Below are 13,772 nucleotides of genomic sequence, written 5' to 3'. Positions count from 1 at the left end.
CTTCCTGGGGTTTATTATGGATCCCCATTAGTTCCTGCCAAGGCAGCAGCTACTCTTCCTGGGGTTTATTATGGATCCCCATTAGTTCCTGCCAAGGCAGCAGCTACTCTTCCTGGGGTTTATTATGGATCCCCATTAGTTCCTGCCAAGGCAGCGGCTACTCTTCCTGGGGTTTATTATGGATCCCCATTAGTTCCTGCCAAGGCAGCAGCTACTCTTCCTGGGGTTTATTATGGATCCCCATTAGTTCCTGCCAAGGAAGCAGCTACTCTTCCTGGGGTTTATTATGGATCCCCATTAGTTCCTGCCAAGGCAGCGGCTACTCTTCCTGGGGTTTATTATGGATCCCCATTAGTTCCTGCCAAGGCAGCAGCTACTCTTCCTGGGGTTTATTATGGATCCCCATTAGTTCCTGCCAAGGCAGCAGCTACTCTTCCTGGGGTTTATTATGGATCCCCATTAGTTCCTGCCAAGGCAGCAGCTGCTCTTCCTGGGGTTTATTATGGATCCCCATTAGTTCCTGCCAAGGCAGCAGCTACTCTTCCTGGGGTTTATTATGGATCCCCATTAGTTCCTGCCAAGGCAGCAGCTACTCTTCCTGGGGTTTATTATGGATCCCCATTAGTTCCTGCCAAGGCAGCAGCTACTCTTCCTGGGGTTTATTATGGATCCCCATTAGTTCCTGCCAAGGCAGCAGCTGCTCTTCCTGGGGTTTATTATGGATCCCCATTAGTTCCTGCCAAGGCAGCAGCTACTCTTCCTGGGGTTTATTATGGATCCCCATTAGTTCCTGCCAAGGCAGCAGCTACTCTTCCTGGGGTTTATTATGGATCCCCATTAGTTCCTGCCAAGGCAGCAGCTACTCTTCCTGGGGTTTATTATGGATCCCCATTAGTTCCTGCCAAGGCAGCGGCTACTCTTCCTGGGGTTTATTATGGATCCCCATTAGTTCCTGCCAAGGCAGCAGCTACTCTTCCTGGGGTTTATTATGGATCCCCATTAGTTCCTGCCAAGGCAGCAGCTACTCTTCCTGGGGTTTATTATGGATCCCCATTAGTTCCTGCCAAGGCAGCAGCTGCTCTTCCTGGGGTTTATTATGGATCCCCATTAGTTCCTGCCAAGGCAGCAGCTACTCTTCCTGGGGTTTATTATGGATCCCCATTAGTTCCTGCCAAGGCAGCAGCTACTCTTCCTGGGGTTTATTATGGATCCCCATTAGTTCCTGCCAAGGCAGCAGCTACTCTTCCTGGGGTTTATTATGGATCGCCATTAGTTCCTGCCAAGGCAGCAGCTACTCTTCCTAGGGTTTATTATGGATCGCCATTAGTTCCTGCCAAGGCAGCAGCTACTCTTCCTGGGGGTTTATTATGGATCCCCATTAGTTCCTGCCAAGGCAGCAGCTACTCTTCCTGGGGTTTATTATGGATCCCCATTAGTTCCTGCCAAGGCAGCAGCTACTCTTCCTGGGGTTTATTATGGATCACCATTAGTTCCTGCCAAGGCAGCAGCTACTCTTCCTGGGGTTTATTATGGATCCCCATTAGTTCCTGCCAAGGCAGCAGCTACTCTTCCTGGGGTTTATTATGGATCCCCATTAGTTCCTGTCAAGGCAGCAGCTACTCTTCCTGGGGTTTATTATGGATCCCCATTAGTTCCTGCCAAGGCAGCAGCTACTCTTCCTGGGGTTTATTATGGATCCCCATTAGTTCCTGCCAAGGCAGCAGCTACTCTTCCTGGGGTTTATTATGGATCCCCATTAGTTCCTGCCAAGGCAGCAGCTACTCTTCCTGGGGTTTATTATGGATCCCCATTAGTTCCTGCCAAGGCAGCAGCTACTCTTCCTGGGGTTTATTATGGATCCTCATTAGTTCCTGCAAAGGCAGCAGCTACTCTTCCTGGGGTTTATTATGGATCCCCATTAGTTCCTGCCAAGGCAGCAGCTACTCTTCCTGGGGTTTATTATGGATCCCCATTAGTTCCTGCCAAGGCAGCAGCTACTCTTCCTGGGGTTTATTATGGATCCCCATTAGTTCCTGCCAAGGCAGCAGCTACTCTTCCTGGGGTTTATTATGGATCCCCATTAGTTCCTGCCAAGGCAGCAGCTACTCTTCCTGGGGTTTATTATGGATCCCCATTAGTTCCTGCCAAGGCAGCAGCTACTCTTCCTGGGGTTTATTATGGATCCCCATTAGTTCCTGCCAAGGCAGCAGCTACTCTTCCTGGGGTTTATTATGGATCCCCATTAGTTCCTGCCAAGGCAGCAGCTACTCTTCCTGGGGTTTATTATGGATCCCCATTAGTTCCTGCCAAGGCAGCAGCTACTCTTCCTGGGGTTTATTATGGATCCCCATTAGTTCCTGCCAAGGCAGCAGCTACTCTTCCTGGGGTTTATTATGGATCCCCATTAGTTCCTGCCAAGGCAGCAGCTACTCTTCCTGGGGTTTATTATGGATCCCCATTAGTTCCTGTCAAGGCAGCAGCTACTCTTCCTGGGGTCCAGCAACATTAAGACAGTTATAAAGAGTTTAAAATATTACATGACATTACATTTCATAACACTTTTCACAACGCATTAAGTGTGTTCCCTCAGGTCACTACTCTACAATACAAAATCCATGTGTACGTGTGTCTCTGTGTGTATCTCTTCACAGTCCCCGCTGTTCCATAAGGGGTATTTTTACCTGTTGTTTAAATCTGATTCTACTGCTTGCATCAGTTACCTGATGTGGAATAGAGTTCCATGTAGTCGTGGCTCTATGTAGTACTGTGCACCTCCCATAGTCTGTTCTGGACTTGGGGACTGTGAAGAGCCCTCTGGTGGCATGTCTTGTGGGGTATGCATGGGTGTCTGAGCTGTGTGCTAGTAGTTTAAACAGACAGCTTGGAACATTCAGCTTGTCAACACCTCTTAAAAAAACAAGTAGTGATGAAGTCAATCGCTCTTCCACTTTGAGTCATGAGAGACTGACATGCCTGTCATTAATGTTAGCTCTCCGTGTACTTTTAAGGGCCAGCCATGCTGCCCTGTTCTGAGCCAATTGTAATTTTTCGAGGTCCCTTTTTGTGGCACCTGACCACACGACTGAACAGTAGTCCAGGTGTGACAAAACTAGGGCCTGTAGGACCTGCCTTGTTGATAGTGTTGTTAAGAAGGCAGAGCAGCGCTTTATTATGGACAGACTTCTCCCCGTCTTAGCTGCTGTTGTATCAATATGTTTTGACCATGACAGTTTACAATCCAGGGTTACTCCAAGCAGTTTAGTCACCTCAACTTGCTCAATTTCCACATGATTCATTACAAGATTTAGTTGAGGTTTAGGGTTTAGTGAATGATTTGTCCCAAATACAATGCTTTTAGTTTTTGAAATATTTATGACAAACGTATTTCTTGCCACCCATTCTGAAACTAACTGCAGCTCTTTGTTAAGTGTTGCAGTTATTTCAGTCGCTGTAGTAGCTGACGTGTATAGTGTTGAGTCATCCGCATACATAGACACACAGCCTTTACTCAAAGCCAGTGGCATGTCGTTAGTAAAGATTGAAAAAAGTAAGGGGCCTAGACAGCTGCCCTGGGGAATTCCTGATTCTACCTGGATTATGTTGGGAGAGGCTTGCATTAAAGAACACCCTCTGTGTTCTGTTAGACAGGTAACTCTTTATCCACAATATAGCAGGGGGTGTAAAGCCATAACACATACGTTTTTCCATCAGCAGGCTATGATCGATAATGTCAAAAGCCGCACTGAAGTCTAACAAAAACAGCCCCCACAGTCTTTTTACCATCAATTACTCTCAGACAATCAAATCAAATTGTATTCGTCACACGTGCCAAATACAACAGGTGTAGACCTTACCGTGAAATGCTTACTTACAAGCCCTTAACCAACAATGCAGTTTTAAGAAATAGAGTTAAGAAAATATTTACTAAATAAACTAAAGTAAAAAATAAAATAAAAAGTAACACAATAAAATAACAATAACGAGGCTATATACAGGGGGTACCCGTACCGAGTCAATGTGCGGGGTACAGATTAGTCAAGGTAATTTGTACATGTAGGTAGGGATAAAGTGACTATGCATAGATAATAAACAGCGAGTAGCAGCAGTGTAAAAACAATTGGAAGGTGGGGTGTCAATGCAAATAGCCGCCTGCCGTGCGGTAGCAGAGAGAGAACAGTCTATGACTACGGTGGCTGGAGTCTTTGACAATTTATTTTGGGCCTTCCTCTGACACCACCTGGTATAGAGGTCCCTTTGTAGTCCATAATAGTTTTGCAAGCCCTGCCACATCCGACGAGCATCAGAGCCGGTGTAGTAGGAAAGTGGGTAGCTCTACCCTTTAGCCCGGTGCGGATGTTGCCTGTAATCCACGGCTTCTGGTTGGGATATGTACGTACGGTCACTGTGGGGACGACGTCATCGATGCACTTATTGATGAAGCCGGTGACTGAGGCGGTGTACTCCTCAATGCCATCGGATGAATCGTCGGAACATATTCCAGTCTGTGCTAGCAAAACAGCCCTGTAGCGTAGCATCCGCGTCATCTGACCACTTCCTTATTGAGCGAGTCACTGGTACTTCCTGCTTTAGTTTTTGCTTGTAAGGAGGAATCAGGAGGATAGAATTATGGTCAGATTTGCCAAATGGAGGGCGAGGGAGAGCTTTGTATGAGTCTCTGTGTGTGGAGTAAAGGTGGTCTAGAGTTTTTTTCCCCCCCTCTGGTTGCACATGTGACATGCTGGTAGAAATGAGGTAAAACTGATTTTAAGTTTGCCTGCATTAAAATCCCCCCGGCCACTAGGAGCGCCGCTTCTGGATGAGTATTTTCTTGTTCGCTTATGGCCTTATACAGCTCGTTGAGTGCGGTCTTAGTGCCAGCATCGGTTTGTGGTGGTAAATAGACAGCTACGGAGAACATAGATGAAAACTCTCTTGGTAGATAGTGGGTCTACAGCTTATCATGAGATACTCTACCTCAGGCGAGCAAAACCTCGAGACTTCTTTAATATTAGACATAGCGCACCAGCTGTTATTGACAAATACACACACCCCCAGCCCTTCGTCTTACCAGACGTAGCTGCTCTGTCCTGCCGATGGAAAACCCAGCCAGCTCTATATTATCCGTGTCGTCGTTCAGCCACGACTCTGTGAAACATAAGTTATTACAGTTTTTAGTGTTTCCATTGGTAGGATAGTCTTGATCGTAGATCATCCAGTTTATTTTCCAGTGATTGAAGATTGGCTAATAGGATTGATGGGAGCGGCAGTTTAAATCCCGACCTACGTCCACGATATCTCTGTCTCTTCCTCATGCAATAGATGGTAGTGGCGCTTTACCTACTCGCCGACAAATTCTCACAAGGCTTCCCGACCTCCGCCCACGGTATCTCAGTCTTTCTTTACGCGAATGACGGGGATTTGGGCCTGGTCTCGGGGAAGCAGTATATCCTTCGCGTTGGACTCACTAAATAAAAAAAATCTACATCCAGTTCGAGGTGAGTAATGGCTGTTCTGATGTCCAGAAGCTATTTTCGGTCATAAGAGACGGTAGGAGCAACATTATGTACAAAATAAGTTACAAACAATGTGAAAAAACAAAACTAAATAGCACAGTTGGTTAGGAGCCCGTAAAACGGCAGCCATCCCCTCTGGCGCCATTAGGAAGGTGTTCCAATCAACATTGTGTGTAAGTGCCGTGCTTGTTGAATGTCCTTCCCTATAAGCGTGCTGAAAGTATGTTGTCAAATAGTTTACAGTAAAATAGCATTGTATCTGGTCAAAAAATGTTCTACAACTTTACTAAGGGTTGGTAACAGGCTGATTGGTCGGCTGTTTGAGCCAGTAAAGGAGGCTTTACTATTCTTGGGTAGCGGAATGACTTTTGCTTCCCTCCAGGCCTGAGGGGGCACACTTTCTAGTAGGCTTATATTGAAGATATGGCTAATAGGAGTGGCAATATCGTCCGATATTATCCTCAGTAAATTTCCATCCAAGTTGTCAGACCCCGGTGGCTTGTCATTGTTGATAGACACCAATTTTTTCACCTCTTACACATTACATTTACGGAATTCAAAATTACAACGCTTGTCTTTCATAATTTGATCAGTAATACTTGTAATTGGCATGTAATTGGCAATATCAATGAGTTATGTGATGAATGAGCCATCTGATTCAATGAATGATGGAGCTGAGTTTGCCTTTTTGCCCAAAATTTCATTTAAGGTGCTCCAAAAGATTTCTACTATCATTCTTTATATAAATATATCTTTTTTTTTATAGTATAGTTTCTTCTTTTTAAAATTCAGTTTAGTCACATGATTTCTCAATTTGCAATACGTTTGCCAATCGGTTGTGCAGCCAGACTTATTTGCCATTCCTTTTGCCTCATCCCTCTCAACCATACAATTTTTAAATTCCTCATCAATCCACAGGGATTTAACAGTTTTTACAGTCATTTTCTTAATGGCCGCATGCTTATTAGTAACTGGGATAAGCAATTTCATAAATTTCATAAGTGCAGCGTCTGGTTGCTCCTCATTACACACCACGGACCAACATATATTATTTACATCAACAACATAGGAATCACTACAAAACTTATTGTATGACCTCTTATACACTATATTAGGCCCAGCCTTTGGAACTTTGGTTTTCCTAGATATGGCTACTATATTGTGATCACTACATCCAATGGATCTGGATACTGCTTTAAAGCAAATTTATGCAGCATTAGTAAAGATATGATCAATACATGTTGATGATTTAATTCCTGTCCTGTTTGTAACTACCCTGGTAGGTTGACTGATAACCTGAACCAGGTTGCAGGCACTGGTTACATTTTGAAGCTTTTTCTTGAGTGGGCAGCCTGATGAAAGACAGTCAATATTTAAAATCACCCAGAAAATATACCTCTCTGTTGATATCACATACATTATCAAGCATTTCACACATGTCATCCAGATACAGACTGTTAGCACTTGGTGGTCTATAGCAGCTTCCCACCAGAAATGGCTTTAGGTGAGGCAGATGAACCTGTAGCCATATTACTTCAACAGTATTTAACATGAGATCCTCTCTAATCTTCACAGGAATGTGGTTCTGAATATAAACAGCAACACCTCCACCATTGGCATTTCTGTATTTTCTGTAAATATTATAACCTTGTATTGCTACCACTGTATCATCAAAGGTATTATCTAAGTGAGTTTTCAGAGATAGTCAGAATATGAAAGTCGTCTGTTACTAGCAAATTATTGATTTCATGAACCTTGTTTCTTAAGCTGCATTATGTTAACGTGGGCTATTTTTTTTAGCACTTTTCTGGGATGCTTGCTTGTTTTCATTGCTTTACTGGGAAACTTAGCAGAAGTAGACATGCTCATGTTATTTTTTATTAGTGCAGGGTGAGCTGCACACAGTGGACTTCCTACTAGGGCACACCGGCTCAGTGCTAACAGCATAACTCTGGTTCATAGACACATTATTACTGCATACAATATCTGTAGGATCAGCAGAGGCATTCAGGGCAGTTAGAGGGACATACATTAGGTTATTTACATTGTGTCTACCAACGTCCCTGTGTGGTGTGTGTGTGTGCGTGTGCGTGTGTGTGTGTGTGCGTGTGCGTGTGCGTGGTGTGTGTGTGGTGTGTGTCCTCACATGTCCGGGGAGTGTACGGTGTTGACGTGTCCCGCATACAGCAGCTGGTCGTCCATGGGGATCAGAACCCTCAGACCGTCCTGAAGAGAGTCTTTATCTAACACACACTGGACCGGAGCTGGATCGATATATTAATAATAAACCAATCAATATACCACTCAATACAGCAATATATGCACTAATACAGTGCCATTCGGAAAAGTATTCAGACCCCTTCCCTTTTTCCACATTTTGTTACGTTACAGCCTTATTCTAAAATTGATTAAATACATTCTTTCCCTCATCAATCTACACACAATACCCCATAATGAAAACAGTTATATTTTTGCAAATGTATAAAAAATATATATATATACTTTATTTACATAAGTATTCAGACCCTTTGCTAAGACACTCGAAATTGAGCTCAGGTGCATCCTGTTTCCATTGATCATCCTTGAGATGTTTCTACAACTTTGATTGGAGTCCACCGGTGGTAAATTCAATTGATTGGACATGATTTGGAAAGTCACACTCCTGTCAGAGCAAAAACCAAGCCAGGAGGTCGAAGGAATTGTCCATAGAGCTCTGAGACAGGATTGTGTCGAGGGACAGATCTGGGGAAGGGTACCAAAACATTTCTGCAGCATTGAAGGTCCCCAAGAACACAGTGGCCTCCATCATTCTTAAATGGAGGAAGTTTGGAACCACCAAGACTCTTCCTAGAGCTGGCCGCCCGGCCAAACTGAGCAACCGGGGGAGAAGGGCCTTGGTCAGGGAGGTGACCAAGAACCTGATGGTCACTCGGACAGAGCTCTAGAGTTCCTCTGTGGAGATGGGAAAACCTTCCATAAGGACAACCATCTCTGCAGCACTCCACCAATCAGGTCTTTATGGTAGAGTGGCCAGATGGAAGCCACTCCTCAGTAAAAGGCACCTAAAGGACTCTCAGACCATGAGAAACAAGATTCTCTGGTCTGATGAAACCAAGATTGAACTCTTTAGCCTGAATGCCAAGCGTCACGTCTGGAGGAAACCTGGCACCATCCCTACGGTGAAGCATGGTGGTGGCAGCATCATGCTGTGGGGATGTTTTTCAGCGGCAGGGACTGGGAGACTAGTCAGGATCGAGGGAAAGATGAACGGAGCAAAGTACAGAGAGATCCTTGATGAAAACCTGCTCCAGAGCGCTCAGGACATCAGACTGGGGCGAAGGTTCACCTTCCAACAGGACAACAACCCTAAGCACACAGCCAAGACAACTAGGGCCCTGTGTAGCTCAGTTGGTAGAGCATGGTGCTTGCAACGCCAGGGTTGTGGGTTCGATTCCCACGGGGGGCCAGTATGAAAATGTATGCCCTCACTAACTAACTGTAAGTCGCTCTGGATAAGAACGTCTGCTAAATGACTAAAAATGTAAAAATGAGTGGCTTCGGGACAAGTCTCTGAATATCCTTGAGAGGCCCAGCCAGAAGCCGGACTTGAACCCGATCTAACATTTCTGGAGAGACCTGAAAATAGCTGTGCAGTGACGCTCCCCATCCAACCTGACAGAGCTTGAGAGGATCTGCAGAGAAGAATGGGAGAAAACTCCCCAAATACAGGTGTGCCAAGCTTGTAGCTTCATACCCCAAGAAGACTCGAGGCTGTAATCACTGCCGAAGGTGCTTCAACAAAGTACTGAGTAAAGGGTCTGAATACCTATGTAAATAAGGTATATATTTATTATACATTTGCAAAAATGTCTAAAAAACTGTTTTCGCTTTGTCATTATGGGGTATTGTTTGTAGATTGATGAGGGAAAAAAACATTTAAATCCATTTTTGAATAAGGCTGTAACGTAACAAAATGTGGAAAAAGTCAAGGGGTCTGAATACTTTCCGAATGCACTGTATACACCAATATATCAATGTATACACCAATATATCAATATAAACCCCAATGTATCAATATGTATCAATATATACACCAATATGTATCGATATATATAACCAGTCAACTAACCAGATGACAGGGTCTTCTCAGCCAGACTGCTGTGTGACGGAGGAGGTTCGTCGTCTTCAGAGAAGCTGCTGTCCTGACTGGGTTCAAAGTCTTCATCAGCCTCCATACTCTTCATCAGCCTGCTGACCGCCCCACGAGCCTGTAAAAACGCAGCTCCACGTAACCCATCACGTAACCCATCACGTAACCCATCACGTTAACCCATCACGTAACCCATCACGTAACCCATCACGTAACCCATCACGTAACCCATCACGTAACCCATCACGTAACCCACAGCTGTGCATAACAACACGTGGAGGGATCCTTTTACTAAATGTTGATGAACGAAGTGTGTGTGCGCTGTGTGCAGGCGGCAGTACACAGACCTCTCTGGGTTTAGCCTTGGCTTTTGATTGGCTCTTGCGCACAGCAGGGCTGAGGGGAGGGGCTACAGGAGGGCTCTCTGTGATTGGACTAGACAGAGAGGGCGGGGTCAGGGGAGTGTCCTTCAGCCTCTTCTTCTGTTGAACACACACACAGAAACAAACAAGTTAGAACACGCCCACACCCACCCCCCCCCATCATAAACACAGACAGAGAGGGCGGACAGACTAACCTTCATCAAGTCTATCCCCTCCCTGGGCGTGGTTTTAGGTCTGGGGGCGGGCTTAGCGCCGATTGGAGGGTCTTTGCTGGAGGGTGAGATCTGATTGGTGGAGGCATCGTGGAGGAAGATCCTCTCGCTGCGTCTGCGTGTCCATCCTTCCTCCTCGCTAGCCCCTCCCCCTCCCCCTCCCCCGGGGTGGTCAAAGGTGAATCTCCTGGGTGACCGGGGAGATGGGCGGGGTTCGCGTTTGACCGGCGAGGTCTCATCGCTAGGCCGGTCGCCGTGGCGTGTTGCCGGGGGTAACAGGGGGAGTTCCGGAGCGGAGCGTTTCCCGTGGAGCAGAGAGGGGAACTTCCTTAGGCGCAGGTCGGAACCAGAGTCCGCACCACCTAGAAGACACACAGGGGTGGTTAGCGACCGTAGCAATGGCAACTCTGACAGGGTTACCAATGGGAGTTCAAAAAAACGTCCAAAAATCTCTCTCAGCTTACCCGGAACGCTTTGCCTGCTACGGCGGCGTTTGTCGTCGTGGAGACGGGGCTGCGGGGCGGGGTTTACCGGGAGGGCGCTCGCTGCGAACCTGGCCAGCAGGCCCAACCCACTCTCCTCCAGCTCACTCCCCTGTTCCTCATCCTCCTCATCCTCAGAGGACTCTGTCGTAGAGACAGTATTTCTGGTCAGTATCACACAGGGGAACTCCAACATCATGTATGGATTACTGTAGTTTTACTATAGTGAGCGAGGCACTTAACCCTGATTGCTCCTGTAAGGTCGCTCTGGATAAGAGCGTCTGCTAAAATGACTAAAAATGTAAAAATGTACAGTGTGGATAGGACAAGGAGCTGGGCCTTTATGGGGCTCTGCCAGAGCAGGGGGCTGGAGTAGGAGCTTAGCCCAGTCGACAGGCTCTATAGCACAGTGTGGAGAGGACAGGAGCTGGGGCCTAGCAGGGGCCTAGGGTCTTTATGGGGCTCTGCCAGAGCAGGGGGCTGGAGTAGGAGCTCAGCCCAGTCGACAGGCTCTATAGCACAGTGTGGAGAGGACAGGAGCTGGGGCCTAGCAGGGGCCTGGAGCTCTGCCAGAGCAGGGGGCTGGAGTAGGAGCTCAGCCCAGTCGACAGGCTCTATAGCACAGTGTGGAGAGGACAGGAGCTGGGGCCTAGCAGGGCCTAGGGTCTTTATGGGGCTCTGCCAGAGCAGGGGGCTGGAGTAGGAGCTCAGCCCAGTCGACAGGCTCTATAGCACAGTGTGGAGAGGACAGGAGCTGGGGCCTAGCAGGGGCCTGGAGCTCTGCCAGAGCAGGGGGCTGGAGTAGGAGCTCAGCCCAGTCGACAGGCTCTATAGCACAGTGTGGAGAGGACAGGAGCTGGGGCCTAGCAGGGGCCTAGGGTCTTTATGGGGCTCTGCCAGAGCAGGGGGCTGGAGTAGGAGCTCAGCCCAGTCGACAGGCTCTATAGCACAGTGTGGAGAGGACAGGAGCTGGGGCCTAGGGTCTTTATGGGGCTCTGCCAGAGCAGGGGGCTGGAGTAGGAGCTTAGCCCACTGAGGCTAGGGGAGGGGCAGCCTGCAGAAAACCATATACTGTAGTGATGAAAAAATTAATTCAATAAAATAAAAAAATCGATAGTTACATATCGCAATATTATTTAGGACGATATTATATCGATACTTTGACTCCAAGTATCGATTTGTAAAAAATCTGTTTATATTTTTTAAGCTAGGTAGCGTTAGCTAGCGCTAGTTGGCTGTAGCTGCGCCAAAACGACTGTATTTTTTTATCATAAAGATTCTACATCTTTTTAAAATAGTGAGCCAACATGTTTTCAGCACTTTTATTTCCATGACTGATCAAAACTCTCATGATCTCTTTCGTCTCTCTGCAGAAAACATAGTGAGAAATATGTAGAGAGAAAGAGAGAGAGAGAGAGAGAGAGCGAGAGCGAGAGCGAGAGCGAGAGCGAGAAAGAGAGAAGCAGAGAGAGAGAGAGAGAGAGAGAGAGAGAGAGAGAGAGAGAGAGAGAGAGAGAGAAGCGAGTACAGCCTAAATGTGCAGCGTAAGGTAAAGGGAGAACAGCAGAGTTAAACACAGAAAGCTGCTGAGACCATCAGCTATGCTCAGAGCAAAAACACTGACTCATATCATACATTATTAACAAGTCCTCAGCAGAGAGAGAGAGGGGGGGTGAGGGATAGAGAGGGGGATGAGGGAGAGTGAGGGAGGGGGAGAGAGGGAGAGAGAGATAGGAGGGAGAGGGGGATGAGGGAGAGAGAGAGGGGGATGAGGGAGAGAGAGAGGGGGGTGAGGGAGAGAGAGGGATGCGGGAGAGAGAGAGGGGGGTGAGGGAGAGAGAGGGATGCGGGAGAGAGGGGGATGAGGGAGAGAGAGAGAGGGGGGATGAGGGAGAGAGAGAGAGAGGGGGATGAGGGACAGAGAGAGAGGGGGTGAGGGAGAGAGGGGGATGAGGGAGAGAGGGGGATGAGGGAGAGAGGGGGATGAGGGACAGAGAGGGATGAGGGAGAGAGAGAGGGGGGATGAGGGAGAGCGAGAGGGGGGATGAGGGAGAGAGAGAGAGGGGGGATGAGGGAGAGAGAGAGGGGGATGAGGGAGAGAGAGAGGGGGATGAGGGAGAGAGAGAGGGGGATGAGGGAGAGAGAGGGGGATGAGGGAGAGAGAGGGGGGAGAGAGGGGAGAGAGGGGGGAGAGAGGGGGGATGGGGATGAGGGAGAGAGAGAGAGGGGCGGATGAGGGAGAGAGGGGGGGATGAGGGAGAGAGAGGGGGGATGAGGGAGAGAGAGGGGGATGAGGGAGAGAGAGAGGGGGATGAGGGATGAGGGAGAGAGAGAGAGGGGGATGAGGGAGGGAGAGAGGGGGGTGGTGGGGATGAGGGAGAGAGAAGGGGGTGGGGATGAGGGAGAGAGAGAGGGGGGGATGAGGGAGAGAGAGATGGGGATGAGGGAGAGAGAGAGGGGGATGAGAGAGAGGGGGGATGGGGGATGAGGGAGAGAGAGAGGGGGATGAGGGAGAGAGAGGGGGAGGGGGATGAGGGAGAGAGAGAGGGGGATGAGAGAGAGAGAGAGAAGAGAGAGAGAGAGAGAGAGAGAGAGAGAGAAAGAAAGAGAGGGGGGATGGGGGATGAGGGAGAGAGAGGGGGAGAGAGAGGGGGGGATGAGGAAGAGAAAGGGTGGATGAGGGAGAGAGAGAGAAGGGATGAGGAAGAGAGAGAGGGGGGATGAGGGAGAGAGAGGGGGGATGAGGGAGAGAGAGGGGGGATGAGGGAGAGAAAGGGGGGATGAGGGATGAGGGAGAGAGGGGGGGATGAGGGATGAGGGAGAGAGGGAGGGGAGATGAGGGATGAGGGAGAGAGAGAGAGAGAGAGAGGGGAGGGATGAGAGAGAGAGAGAGAGGAGGGATGAGAGAGAGAGAGAGAGAGGGGGGTGAGGGAGAGAAAGAGAAAGAGAGGGGGGATGGGGGATGAGGGAGAGAGGGGGGGATGAGGGAGAGAGAGAGGGGGGATGAGGGAGAGAGAGAGGGGGGATGAGTG

The 13,772-nt window shown here is 48.1% G+C and overlaps 1 protein-coding gene across 3 annotated transcripts in view; it reads right to left on the bottom strand.

The window, feature by feature from the left end:
* The window catches only part of LOC121555976 (trinucleotide repeat-containing gene 18 protein), a 117,316-nt gene that overhangs the window by 595 nt on the left and 102,949 nt on the right, over positions 1 to 13,772 (bottom strand). For all 3 annotated transcript variants that reach the window (XM_045215292.1, XM_045215293.1, XM_045215294.1), the window contains 5 exons: positions 10,723 to 10,884; positions 10,241 to 10,620; positions 10,011 to 10,145; positions 9,643 to 9,781; positions 7,660 to 7,777 (listed from right to left, as the gene is read on the bottom strand). In XM_045215292.1, the coding sequence (XP_045071227.1) occupies positions 7,660 to 7,777; positions 9,643 to 9,781; positions 10,011 to 10,145; positions 10,241 to 10,620; positions 10,723 to 10,884 (934 nt within the window). The remainder of the gene's footprint in view (positions 1 to 7,659; positions 7,778 to 9,642; positions 9,782 to 10,010; positions 10,146 to 10,240; positions 10,621 to 10,722; positions 10,885 to 13,772) is intronic.

This window comes from Coregonus clupeaformis, unplaced genomic scaffold (genome assembly GCF_020615455.1).
Source record: "Coregonus clupeaformis isolate EN_2021a unplaced genomic scaffold, ASM2061545v1 scaf0418, whole genome shotgun sequence".
In the NCBI taxonomy this organism is placed as follows: domain Eukaryota; kingdom Metazoa; phylum Chordata; class Actinopteri; order Salmoniformes; family Salmonidae; genus Coregonus; species Coregonus clupeaformis.
The sequence above is the reverse complement of the archived record's forward strand: the minus strand, read 5'-3'. Positions and strand labels throughout refer to the sequence as shown.